General features: G+C 38.0%; 1 protein-coding gene across 5 annotated transcripts in view; it reads right to left on the bottom strand.

Moving 5' to 3' along the window:
• PLPP1 (phospholipid phosphatase 1) overlaps window positions 1–14,741 on the bottom strand; it is a 131,536-nt gene that overhangs the window by 55,417 nt on the left and 61,378 nt on the right. For 3 of the 5 annotated variants that reach the window (XM_069096512.1, XM_069096509.1, XM_069096510.1), the window contains exon 2: window positions 7,357–7,508. The exons of the other annotated variants lie outside the window; for them this stretch is intronic. In XM_069096512.1, coding sequence (XP_068952613.1) covers window positions 7,357–7,508 — 152 coding nt within the window. The remainder of the gene's footprint in view (window positions 1–7,356; window positions 7,509–14,741) is intronic. 5 annotated transcript variants of the gene reach the window in all.

Genomic DNA, 14,741 nt, shown 5'->3' with positions numbered 1-14,741 from the left:
ATCTTTCCTCATCTTTTTTTTTCCCTCACTTTTGGCAGAAATTAAGTCAAATTTTCCCCATAAATCCAATGATTATGTGAGTTGTCCCAGATGTCTGCTATTTGTACATGAGGATAACAATATCACTAACGATAAGAAGAGCTTCAAGAGGACACCAGAATAAATAAGTTTTAAGCAATGGATGGGAGTAAGGCATGTGAACCAAGAGCATCTTTACTGGAAAGAGAGATGGATTTTCAGTCAGAGAATCGTGGTTCTGCTACTTATTAGTTTGTGTGATCAAGAAACAAAAACTCTCCGGTACTCATGTCCCTCATCTGTAAAATGAGGAATTTGCACTACACAATCTTTGAGGTCCCCATCAGGTCTAAGTATTTTAATGATTCTGAAGTCACAAAAGAAAGCTTTCCAAGCTGCTTTTTAGGCTAATATGCCTGGAAACACAAAGAATAATGAATGGCTATTTTAAAAAAAGCATTTACTAAAAAATAAACTAATTCTCTGGCTACATGAGATAGAAAGATAAAAATATATTCAGAGAATCAATGGAGAACCAATATTTTGGCACATTTGACTTTTATCACATGGTTTTAATTGGTGAAAGGGAACGGGATAGGCCAAAGGACAATTTCAGGTGGCAATACACACATGATTTTAGAAAACAAATTACACTGCAGTTCAAATTCCATTTTTATAGAGTGGGGCTACCTATGTGATGTAATTTAGAGGTAACAATGATATCTGAGATTCTAGAATTAGATATTCATTCCTTTAAGTAGACTATAAGACCACAGGGGAATGGGATCTTAATACTTGCATACCACCCTCAAATGTCGTGCCCTACAAAGAACAGGGACTCAATAAATCAGAGTGTGAGGGATAGGCATGGAGAGAGCCCTAAGGTCTCTGGGAAGGTGGGGGTCACCTGAAGGGAGGGTTTTCCTCTTGTGGAAGGTTCTATTTAACAACTGCCCTTTAAGCCATGTCTGGTTGCCTGATTGCCTCCTTTCCTCATTCACTGGTACTCAAAGTAGGTATGTTATGAGGCACAGTTGACTGTCTCCAGATTCTAAGTTGGCCAATATTTAGGAGGACTCAATGAGATCCATCCATTAGCAAAAGCCACCACTGTGACTGATGCTTCTTCCAAGTCACAGCTCCTTATCCTCATACTTCTCCTATCCACCCTACCTTCTGTCCTGTCCCCTACTTACCAAACCTTACTGCATTATCTAATTTCCACTGGGACCCAACCCCAGTCTTGTGCCAGCAGCTCACCACCCACCAGATTCACTTCAGGCTCTACCCCAGCCATGACCAGTCATCCTCACTACAACCTTACATTCCATATTCCCTACCTCCCTCAGGTCCACAGCTAGAACCTGGTATAGTGAAGTGCTAGCCCACAATTTGCTTTTCCCCTCCTAGTTTCTGATTCTTTCCAGGACTTCAACTTACGAATATTTTTTATTGCTCTGACCAGTTTCATGGAATAGTCCCTCTACTGTTGAACTCCATATTTTGAAATGCTACACACCCTTCACAGTTCAGCCTCAATGATACCTATTTTTTTAAACAGTATTTTATTTTTTCCAATTACATGTAAAGACAGTTTTTAACATTCATTGTTATTTTTTAAAATTTAACATTTAATTTTTCCCCAATCACAAGTAAAAACAATTTTTACCATTCATTTTAAAAATTTTGAATTCCAAATTCTCTTTGTCCCTCCACTCCCCTCCTCACTGAGAAGGCAAGCAATTTGATATAGGTTATACATGTTCAATTGTGTTTCCATGTTAGTCAATGACACCTATTTCCCAAGAGCCTCCCCTAGACTAGGAATGTTTTCTATCTACTCTGAAAATCTCGCAAGGATTTCATTTGCACCTCTGCTTCAAGATTCATCTCACTTAAGCTTGGACCAGTTGTTTTCATGAATCTAAGATTGTGTATTTAGAGTTGGAAAGGGGCCTCAGAGATCACTGATTTTTTACATTTTACACATGAGGAAGCTGAGGCTGACAGTTTAAATGACTTGACCAAGGTCACACAGTTATGAAGTGCCAAAGACAGAATCAAAACTCAGGCCTTTAACTCATGGTTAAAGTATCCACTGTGCCACCAAACCACTTCTGGTTATACGCTCCTTGGGTTGTGAAGAGACTGTCTTATCGCTTTCGTCTCCGTGTCAGAACCTTATATGCGTAGCTGCTCAAAAATTACAGGTGAACAAGCAAAGGAAAATATATTCCAAACCTTCTTTGCCTTCCTACAGCCACCGATCCCATCCACCCTCTCCTCTGTTGTCACCTTTCCAAGAGGACTGAGTTTAAACATCAGATGTGAGATAACTGAGCAGCCCATCTTTAAACACTGAATGGATACAGGCCTGTGCACTTCTGCCTGTTCTAGAGGGGAGAGCTAGCTCTTCTCATTTCCAAAGATAACTAACTCCTCTACCTGTCCCTTCAATTTCACTCCCACCTACAAGGAATAGCCTCTGTTCCTTCAATTACCTATAACCATTATTTGTTCTCTCTCCCCACCATTCCCTGACTCCTTTAACTGTCCATAACATGGATTCACCCTCTTCATTTGCCTGGAATTGCTCTCTTAAAAGTCAACAATGCCATAAAATCTAATGGCAATTATCATTCTTCTTTCCTCTCTGCTACCCACTGCGTTTGAAATTCTCTCTTCCTTTAATTGCCATGATACCACATTATCCAGGTTCCTCTCCAGCTTCTAACACAAAAAACACTGTCATTTGTTTTTCTTATGACTTCTACACCTTAATTGTGAGTTCTCCCCAAGTCTCAGTCCTTGCCCTATGACCCTCCTCTTTACTACTGGCCTTAGTGGGAGTGGAGGGTAGAGGAAAAACTCCTCCTGAAAATCCTCCTTTCTACCTCTTCATGTCCCACCAGCAGCTGTGCTAGGTTCCCTCTAGCTCCCCCCTCATTCAGCTTCCTCAATAGACTGTAAGATCCTTGGGGACAGACACTGGTCTGTCTTTTTATTTTAATCTCCAGTGCTTGCCACAGTGCCTGACACATAGCAAGTACTTAATGTTTCCTGACTAGTGACTGACCCAGTCCTTTAACTATCTGTATAAGGAACCATTCCCAAATCTACATCTCCTGGGAGGCTCCTCCAAGCTCTAGTCTTGCACTGACCACTACCTCCTGGACATTTCTACCTGGAAGCTGCATAGTCACACAATACATCTAAAACTAAATTCATCTATCCCTTAAAACGAGCTTTCTGAATGACTACGCTGTTTCTGTTCAAAGTATTGCTGTTCCCCCATACAAAGGTTATCTTTGGTGGCGTCTCATTACCATGACAAGAAACCTCAACCATTCTTGATCTGTGATATCCCTCCCATCCTGCTCACTACCTCTACCAATGCAATTTTAAGTGGTGATCACCTAAAACCTAGAATATTCCAATAAACACCTTACTGCAACAACCACTTGCTTATTGCAAAAACCTCCAAATGGAGCATCTTGAAACAGATGTTTTAAAAACTGATTCTGTGGGTTAACAATTTTGAGAACGATGGTTTATTCAACTAAATGAAGAAACATTAACCTCAAAGAAATGTTATCCCCTGGAGCAGCAAGCATCTCAGTTTGGACCATACTAAACAGTGCTGCTCAACTAAAGAAAGTTTAAAAAAAAATAAGGAAGAGTTTGGCAAGTAAGAATGTCAATGAGAATGACTATACTAAACACTACTTAAAGGATGTATGACAATGCTAATATAATAATGCTTTGCAAATCCAGAGCTATTTGAGCAAGGGCAAGCCACCATTACAATGATGTAGTGGAAAGTAGAGGCCCAGGAGTCAGGAGACCTGGGGTCTAGTCTTGGTTCTGCCATTAACTTTATTTCCAGCTCTAACAGTCTATCAATCTCTGAGCTCCTACTGCTCCTCTATTAAAGCTGTTCAGCACATTACTACCGAATTAATTTTCATAAAACACTACTCTGATCATTTTACTGTCCTACAGGTAGCAGAGAGTCAATGAAAATTTCCAAGGAGAGGAAGGTTCAAATTGCTTATACTCTGTCATACAGATCATTACCACAGTCTGAACTAATTTATATTGATAAGTTGTGAAGTATTAAAAGCAATACAAACCTCTCTGTCTACTGAAATCCTTATAACAATTATTACCTGTATGAGTCATTTGATAATTGTCCTTGCATCACTATCCTGAATGAATATTTTCTTGTTACAGAATTTTAACATATTTAAATCATCATCTCCTAAGTTAGACTAGGAGCTTCCTGAGTGCAGGGGTCATGTCTTAGGCTTTTCTGAATTCTCCATCTGCCTTGTACAAAGTAAACACAAACAAATGACTGTTGAACTTTTCTGAAAAAGAAAGTCTGTCAGAAAAATTTCAATTACTGAATTTTTAAAGCAAGAAGTTTAATTACTGTTCAAACATAAAGCAACTGAATCTAAACTAATTACTTACTGCATGGTAAAAGTTCAGTTTTAACAAACAGACTAGAAGAGCATTTCCCCAAACTAATCTGGTCACAGGACACAGGTTTAAAATAAAAAAATTTTAAATGGGGTTTAAAAATTCTGCAGGTGACAATATCCACAACTGCTGGGGAGCCATTTAAGGGACTTACAGGTATGAAATACAATGTGACTAAAACGAATTAGGGAAACTTGTGAACAAAAAAAAAAAAAAAAGAAAAGAAAAATAATTCTACTTACACGCTAAAAATGTCACACAAACACTTTTGAAATCTACATAATTTCACATTTCATATACCATAAAAAAATATAACATCATCTAAATTTCCTATCTATGTGATAAAGCACACCAGATTCTATAGAATACATAGAGCTTAGGAAAGGCTATGCCAATATGAAATTAGTACATCAACAAACCATCCTAAACATTTCTGAGTTCTACAATTACACTATCCATAAACAAGTGGTACTTTTATACTCCACTAAAAACTCATTCTCTTAGGTCATAAAAACCATCTTTTCTAACAAGTTTTCCTACAGAGTATAAGGATTAATATTAGCATGTCCTTTGGTCAAGTAATGACAAATTTCTGATCAAATGCCATATAATTAAACTATATTTATATGTGTATAGCAAGTTTTTTCACTAGGAATTCCCTTCATCAATGAAATCACAGATCTGGTTCAAAAAAATCTCTATTTAAGTAACGAGTATTTTCTCTGAACAATATTCCTAATTTTTTTTTAAAAATTACACCTTTATAAAAGAAACATTAATTACTTTCATGTTTTGACTATCAACTCAAGAATGCAAAGATTTTGGGTTGGCTAGGTGGTGCTGTGAATAGAGCACCGGCCCTGGAGTCAGGGGAACCTGAGTTCAAATCCGACCTCAGACACAACACAAAAAACTAGCCCATGTGACCTTGAGCAAATCACTTAACCATAATTGTCCTGCATTGCCCCCCTCCAAAAAGGAAAAAAAAAAAAAGAATGCAAAGATTTTTAAACTAAGTAGATTCACTGATTTCCAAACCAGAGTAAAAAAGGAGAGAACTACAACTTGATGGTTTCTTGAAGAAGATATCTTCACATCAAGGACAGTCAATCACTAACATAACTGTGAAGTTACGTAACATTCTAGTGAGAATGAGTTTGCAGTAAAGTACCTAGTTACTAACCCTAAGATTAAATAATTTTTAACAATATTAAAGATCAGAAGGTCTTCAGCACTGGGCTAAAAACATGTCCAATCTGGCCAGACTACCCTTAAAATAGTTTCCAACATTAGGAATTCATGTCTGTGTTGTTTTTAGTATTAAGATAAATCAAAGAAGGGATAAGTTATTCACAAATGCAGTGTTTTCTCTAGATGACATATGTTAATACCAAATGTTCAGCAAATTATCAACCTAAAACATGACCAAAGAAACAGCCCCCTCCCAATAAACCTGTATGACTATTTATTTATATCGTATTTTTCTATTTGACAAATTATCCACTATAGAAAAAAATTCCTTGTTCTCCTTTCTACAAACAAGCTGCTACCAGATGAATCGAGGTTAATTTGTGGCCTTCTCTACCTATCCACTAAAAAAGTTAAGTACGTATTTTAATTATGTATAAAATTGTGGTTCCCCTCTCCCCCCCTTTCCCTTTATAGCATTATCTGAAAATGCTCTGAAGGGAACGTGTTTTTTCTATGGGTCAAATGAAAATTAAAACAGAGTTAGCAATTTTCCCTTCCTCTTCATAACTTCTGAGAAAAAGCTGTAAAGTTGCCACTGGTGTAGGTAAGAAGCAAAGGAGCTCTCATATACATATTGTTGTAGTTCTCCAACTACTGAATATCCCACCTACATGCTAAATATTCTAGAAGTACCTTGTGCATTTATCAGTTGTTTTTTTAAACCAGACCAGAGAATCTCAAAGATTTAGGATTGGAAAGGGGATCACAGAAGCCCCCAATCCAATTCTGTTCCCCAATATGGCAAAGAAGTGGCCATCCAGCCTGCACTAGAAGTTTTCTATTGAGAGGAAACCATTACCTTCCAAAGCAGAGTAACATTCTGGCTGAAATTACCATTTTTCTTAAAAAAACTCTGAACAGGGGCAGCTAGGTGGTGCAGTGATTAGAGCACCGGCCCTAATCAGGAGGACCTGAGTTCAAATTCGACCTCAGACACTTAACACAAAACTAGCTGTGTGACCTTGGGCAAGTCACTTAACCCCAATTGCCCTACCTTCCCCTCTCCAAAAAGCAAAAAACAAAAAAACAAAAAACTCTGAACAGGATGTTGTATTTCTAAAACCAGAGACACATGGAAAATATGAATTAACATATAATCTACCTTCAGGATAAAGTTTACTCTAATATTTGATTATTCTTTTGTACCTACTTTTTGAAAGAGAAAAGCTCACAGATAAATTCCACTATATATATCTTATCTTAGGCTGCAAGGTGGCACAGTGGGTAGAGCGTTGGGGACCTGAAACCAGGAAGGCCTGAGACCAAATCCCATCTCTAGAGACCAGTCAAATAACCTTGGACAAGTCACTTGTCCTGTGTGTCAGTTTCCTCATCTATAAAGGGAGAATAATAATAACAGCAGCACCTACCTCTTGGGATCAAATGATACAATATTTATAAAATGCTTACAGAGGGCATCGTACCTACTAGGCCCTATATAAATGCTATTATTGTTAGTGTCTTATCTCCAACTGCTTCTGAGGATTAAACACATTCAGTACATTTGCTTCTTCAGTTTACATATATTTAACAGATGAGACAAAAACTTAAAAGCAAATAACCCAAAAATGACATACTTCAAGAAAAGGAGATTTAACTTACAACGATTATACTGAATGGAATGATTATTCCACCTAATAATTCATAAGATATGGTGTCTTCTTTGTAAGGGTACTTGATGGACTCATCATTACAGAACACTCCTCGCTGGAAGGGCCTATGCCTTGAAGTAAGAATTGCAAAAGGCAATCCAGCTAGCAAAGGGAATAAATAAAAAAAAAAAAAAAAATTAAAAAAAAAAAAATAAAAAAAAAAAACTCCCCACTGGGAAGGGCCTAAGCCTTAAAAAAAAAATGCAAAAAGGAAATCCAGTAAAAAAAAGGAAAAAAAAAAAAAAAAAAAAAAAACATTAAAAAGGAAAAGTTAAAGCTAATGGTGATTATTATTCCACGAGTATGCTGAGAAAGGCATATGCCACAGGGGATAACAGATCACACATAAAAAAAAAAAAAAAAAGCAAGCATGCAACAGCAAAGTCAGAAAGTGATTATTTGTTCAGGGGATTTAGGGATCTCTTCCCTACCAGAAACAAGGCTCAAGGTGCTTCCTTTAGCAGATGTAACAACCTCCTCTGTTTGATCTCTGGGACTACACAGATCAAATACATTTCAGAATCTTGCTGTTCCTGGGTGACGCCTGTGTAAATGGGAGGTGCTCTGTCCTGCCTTCCAGCTGGCCACTGGGCAAGACAGCAAAAAACAAGCCCTCACTTCAGGAAAAGGAGAAAAAACTTAAAACTTTCTTCAGATCTTGAAAAACTTTCTTAGGATCTTTCCAAAGCTCCCTAAGAGGGAACAAAGGAAAAGGGGAAAAAATTCACAGTCCCTACAGAAGACATCATTCCCCTAATCTATCAGTGACTAGCTAAGCTATTAGAAATCCAGCTGTTTTCCCTTTTTCATTTATTTCTCAGCTTTTCAGAAAAACTTCAGGAGGAACTTTTAAAAGCTTTCACTCAGCATTTTAAAAGGAAGGATGGAGATGAGCCCAAACTGGTTGATGATGTGAACCATATTTCACTGAGGTTATCATGCATCTCATTTTAAACTTAATACAAAACACCTTACCACACTGGGTTGGTTTGAATATAATTATGTAAAAAGCCTGAATTTCAGGTGGCTAGGAGCGGTGAATAGAGTACTAGCCCTGGAGTCAGGAAGACCTGAGTTGAAATCCGACCTCAGGCATTTGACACACTTACTAGCTGTGTGACTTTGGGCAAGTCACTTAACCCCAATTGCCCTCCAAAAAGAAAAAAATAAAATAAGACCGAAAAGCCTGAATTTCTCAAAGGAAAGCAAAATGGAAACCAAAGGAGAGAACAGAAAAAACTCTCTCTATATTTCTTTCTGAAATACATAATACATTTCCAGTGTGACTGATCTCCAAACCTCTTATCAACTCGGTTTTATTCAAATCTTCTTCTCCTAGAGATGCCTTTAAGTTTGTCTTTCTTTAACAAGTTTCCAGACACTGCACAGACCTTACATTACCTAACTTATAAAACATATACAATTCAGCTGAGATCCTCAGTAACAATTAAATATGCATACAGTTCAAGACTTTTTAAATTATCCAAGCAGAAAGTTCTCACTGTACACTGGTCTTTTTACAAGCTACTCTTTCCCACTCAAGTCTAGTGCTCTGTATCACTGATTATAGGCCAAGAGGATGAAGGTCCTCGTGGGGGAATGGTCCCCCTCTCCTTGAAGAAGCAAGCTTGGGCCTACCAGTCTAAGCCCAAAGCCCTAAGTTTGAATCCAGCTAACATTTATTATCAGAAAATCATACATTTAGTATGAAAGGACCTTAAAAGCCATTTAATCCAATCCCCAAATTCTACAAATAAGGAAAATGAAGTCCAGAGAGGATAATGGACTTGTCCAAAGTCACAAAAGTAGTAATAAAGCAAAGAGCTAAGATTTGAACGGAGATTTTAACACTGAATTTAATTTGCCAAGGAAGTCTCAGATTATATTTACTAAAAATACAGATACGTGGATCCCTCAAGGCCAGACTGAAAAGGAATAGATCATGTCACATTTCATTTTTGCCCCCTTAATATGATCTTAACTATTACCACCACTTCCCCTGAGGCCCAGATGAAGACGGTCAAAACCTAAGACTTGAGAATAACTGTGTTCCCAAGACCACCAATTCTGTTTCCCTCCCAGGCCCCTGGCCATCTTTGAGGGGAGAGATGACTGTAGCCACCAAATGCTGAACTGCCACCAATCAATTCAAGACATACTCGGGAGCCCTGGGGTATGGGTGTACCCCCAGACCATCAGTCCTGCCCAGTCCCCAAAGCCATCATCATGCCAAGTAACCCCCCAGAGACAATAGCAACTGTTTTGAGGGGTGCTAAGCCACAGCTACTTAAGACCCAAAAAAGAAAGTTGCTGACACCAAAGATCTTGGCACAGTCAAATGGCTCAACATCAAAAATGGATCTGATTTTATCAGTTAAAATATCCCTAGCTACCTATCCATCTGACTTGCAGCTGAAACCTTCTATATACAGATAGATGTAGATAAGTTCTCACCTCTACAGAACAATCGTCTTTTTAGATTTTCTAGAAATAATATTTTCCAATATTTTTCCGCAGATTGGAGGAAAAAAAAAAACTTTTTTCAGGAAGGGTAGGTAGATGTCTAAGTCCAAGACAAAAGGAAAAAGGGCCTTTCATTAGGTGGATAGATCAGTTGATAAACCAGGCAGCTTAACAAAGAATGAGAACCTCTCGGGTCTAGCCTTTCTCCACCCTAGGACACTAAGAGGTAGACCCATGTATGGGGCAATCTCCTCCATCTGTCTCCTTCGTGGGGGAGTCTGCTCACCTGCAAGTGCCCTCTTCCACTCAAAATTGGGCACTCAAAGTGCCTCCTTTTCCATTTGTATTTTCAGATAGAAATATGTGGGAGAAACTCCATTATTTCAGGAAGAAGTAGAAAAACAACTAAGGAGATACTGAGGGAGTTGTGCAAGAAAAAACCGGATGGAATTGTTTGCTCAATTCTAAAATGCTCAACTAGATTGTGTTCGAAGATTTCTTTTTCTTGATAAAAATTTCTGTAAATATCACATTAAATTGTTCTGAAGCAGTGTCATATCAGAAAGGGGTAGAAGGGAAATAAATGCCAGTTTGGACATTTCTCTCTCTAAATTAGAAACAGCTTGGATATTAAACTAATGATAGGTTTGCATATTAGACCAATGGTAAATTAAAATAAAACTTTCTGGGGAACTGTTGCCTAAACAGAGTACCTATAGTGAAGAGTCCATGTTAACCTCAAGGACTGTGAACCTTGGTGACTGGATGGAAAGAGTGCTCCTCTAAAGGAAAAGGAAGGTTCAGAAGGGTTTATTAGGAAAGTAGGAAGATAGATAGTGAGTACATATGGAATTTGAGAGGCCTACAGTAAGTACACATCATTAGCTTGTAAACTTCTTGAGGGCAGGGATCATTCTTTGCCTCTTTATAGCAGGCCTATGGTTAAGCACAGCGCCTAGCACATAGTAAGCACTTAATAAATATTCATTGGTTGACTGACATCCAACAGAAAATATGCAACAGGGAGTTGGAGACTGGGGTGGCTCTGGAGAAAGACTGGAAAGAGATAACAGATGTGTGTGAGTCACCTGTAGAGGGATGATAAACTCACAGGAAGTAAGAGTGCAAAGGGGAAAAAAAGGGCGTGGTCATTATCACCCTGATGGTGATAATGAAATACCATTTCAGTTAAAAACCAGTACTCTGTAACAACAGGATATTATCAAGTGCAAATGACAGCTGGTAAGAAGAGATGCCATAGTTAATGATGTTTAATGGGTCTTTTCTATAACATGCATTGCATTTAGGAATATCTTAATTTGTTTATAACAGGAGAAACACTGGCATGCTTTTTTGCCTAATATTCAGGGAGATTTTTTTTTCCTTTAGAATGATTTTCATTTTCTTTCAAAAAAGATCTATTTGACTTAACCAAACCCCATCCTGGGAAAAATGGATTTTGATTGTAGCTAATTTTTACACCTAGTGAAACAGAAAAGAGAATGTCAACTCCTTCACACATACACAGAACTGCAGGAGATGTGCTCCCAGCCATTCTTCTCGTAATAATGGTGAGAGGTTTGGGTTGATCTATGTGCACGCACTTGCCCATTCTTCCTTGTGATCTGTGGCAAATACCTGGCAGACAGTTAGCCAGTGAGAGACAGGTTAAAGCCAAGAGGCCTGCCCTCACAGTTATCAAACCAACGACCATAACCTTATTCACACAATGCTAGAAACCAACTGTTACTGACAGTACTGCTTACAAACATATTCTGCTCTTCCAAATCAACTCTAAAATCAGCTTCTGCTAACAAGGATTATTACCAATGACTGGTACCCTAGCAGCACAAAAGAAAATTTTCAAGTACAGTATAAGCTGGTGAAAAGAGGCAGCTCTGGAGCTGGTTGGGAAGAGTGACAACAATTTTGTTTAGGAGTTTTTCAGTCCTATCTGACCATTTGTGACACAATTTCGGGTTTTCTTGATATGGAAGGAAGCTCAAGAGTCCAATGAGTCCAACTTCCTTATTTTATGGATAAGGAAATTGAGGCCAGAGAGGTTAAGTGGTTAAGACTTGCCTATTCATTCAGGTTTTGTTGTTTAATCATTTTTTCAATCATATCCAACTTTTCATGCCCTATTTGGGGTTTTCTTGGCAAAGGAAATAGAGAGGTTTGCCATTTCCTTCTCCGCTCATTTTACAGATGAGGAAATGAGACAAAGAGGTTAACTGACTTGCCCAGGGTCACACAGCTAGTGAGTATCTGAAGCAGATTTCAACTCAGGAAAATGAGTCTTCCTGGCTCTAGGTCCAGCACCCTATCCATTGTGTAGCCTAGCTGCCCCAGTAATAATAATATGTAAATCTTAAAATGAATGAATCAAGGATGCACTCTAGGATTTATAATAGACCTAACAATGATAGGATAACCACATATAGCTATGCCTCCTACACAAACAAATGACTAAAAGCTAAACAGAAGAGGACAAATAGTGACAGATACTGTTACCCAATAAATCTAACAGCACTGATCCGCAACAACTGCATAGTAGGTAAGTAGGCTCAAAAGAATATTTCTAAAAATTCCTTTCTAAAACTTCCAGAATTTCTGGCCCAAAGAATATCTCCAAACAACATTGTCTACATAGGTAGAAACTTAGGAAGTCAGAAAAATATGATTTTATTATAGATGGTTCCCATTCCCATCAGGATGACAAAAGTTGCTTCTTCAATTTTTCATCAGCATTCATATATCCTCAAGGTAGCACAGTAAAACATCCTCCCTTCAAACTTTAGTAGATGGTAGTGGCCAAGTTTCCTCATTAGAAGCCTCTCAAACTCAAAGAGCAGACACATAGGCCTTTGCAGAGTCCAAAGGAACATTTATACTTCTAACAGTAGAGGTTTAAAGAACCTAGAGGTACCTCTAGGCCACACTGTAACCTTATTCTAGTACTTTAGTGGAGGTGACGAAAAATATTAAAGACACTACTCCTGGCCCTTCAAATAAAATTATGAAATAGCAAATATACTGAAGATTTCATTACTGATCACACTAGACTTCTACCTACTGGTTTCAACTTCACGTAGCCAGTAGTGATATCAGAAGAACAGCACAGAGGTCTCAGCACCACTGCACATCTATAGTTCCAGTGATATGAACTTGAGGGAAAAAAATTTTAAATTACAGTAAAAATCTTTCTAAGAATTCCCGCTAAACATTTTTTTCAAATAAATATGGTCTCAAAAGCCTTATGAGGTCTCATGTAAGAAATAATAATCTTCCAGTTTTCTCCCAAGAAGTTTTTAGTGGCTAAGTTCTTGGGTAATGCCCTAAAAGAGTTTAATGTGAAGATGAAATGAGTGAGTGAGAGTTTTAAATGTACCAAGTTTTATCTACTCAGATTGATGATTTTATAAAGTCTTAGAAGATGAGTCAATTGCCTACTTTATCCTGGCCAAAGTCAGAAAAACAAGACTTCCCCTATCTCCTAAGTTTTGCAAAAATTTAAAATGGCATTTAGTTCAGCTTAATTCTATTTCATGGTGTCCTGTTAATTGATTATTTTTGAAAGGATCATGATGTGCCCATTTATAACCTCTTTCTCAGTAATGTTACATTTACAAACACATGAACTAAGGCAGTACATGCCCTATTTTTAAGAACTGTAATCTGTTCCCACACCAGTAGATGATAAAAGAACATTACTCAATGAACAGGATTTTTAAATGCCATGACATAACCTGGTGATTACACTGAAGTACAAATAATTATATCTTTAAATGCGATAATAATACTGCTATACCTAAATAGTTCTCCATCCTTTCAACTAACCCTGTGCTCTAACATGTTACACCTGCACCAAAAACTGACCCTTCTCAGTGAGTCTGAGCTATTACACTCATAAAAACTGAAGTTTTCTTGATAAATTCTTAAAAATTGGTGGATCACCTACCTATCACATTCAGTAAAGCCTTCCCAATCACCTCCAAACTTCCTTGGATTTTTAAAAATATCTGCTAAAAATCCTACTTTCTGTAAGAAACACCAGCCCTAGAATTAGGAGGACCTGAGTTTAGGTCCAACCTCAGACACTTAACACAAAAACTAGCCATGTGACCTTGGGCAAGTCACTTAACCCCAATTGCCCTCCAAAAAGCAAAAAAAAAAAATTGATTAAAAAAAAAAAAGAAACTTTTCCGAGTGCCCCCCGCCCCAGTCCCCAACTTGTTCTCTATCTACCTTATTTGTACACATTAGACTGTAAGCTCCTCCAAGGGCAGGCAGGAGCTGCCTTCTGCCTTTTTTTGTATCACTAGAGGTTGGCATAATGCCAGGCACATAGTAGGTGCTTAGCAAATGCTTGGGGACCCAGCCTTTTCCTTAGTTCCAAGGAACAGTATAAAAATTGGAGATTTAGGGGCAGTTAGTTGGCACAGTGAACAGAGCACCGGCCCTGGAGTCAGGAGGACCTGAGTTAAATGTGGCCTCAGACACTTAACACAAAAACTAGCCGTGTGACCTTGGGTAAGTCACTCAACCCCAACTGCCCTCCCAAAAAATTGTAGAGATTTGACCTATTTTAATATTAACATCCCACAAAATTTCAACCAAAAAGCATGTATTGAGTACCTCTTTTCTATCACTGAGTTAAGTACAAATGAGCAAAATCAAAAACAAAAAACCCAGCATAAACTTGGCTCTGGGACATAAGAACTCTCCAACACACTTGATGGAAAATCACTGACTGGTTCCTAAACATTCTCTCTCTAACCTGAGGATTCTAAGCAACATGACTTTACCCGCAACGCCCTTATGTGGACTGAATTCATCAGGAGGATCAGTGAGTTCTAGTTCCTAGAAAGT

This window comes from Petaurus breviceps, unplaced genomic scaffold (assembly GCF_028583685.1).
Source record: "Petaurus breviceps papuanus isolate PSGF00001 unplaced genomic scaffold, PetGlider_PUasm1.0 229, whole genome shotgun sequence".
Classification (NCBI taxonomy): domain Eukaryota; kingdom Metazoa; phylum Chordata; class Mammalia; order Diprotodontia; family Petauridae; genus Petaurus; species Petaurus breviceps.
Note: the sequence above shows the minus strand (reverse complement) of the source record. Positions and strands in the feature narration are given on the sequence as shown.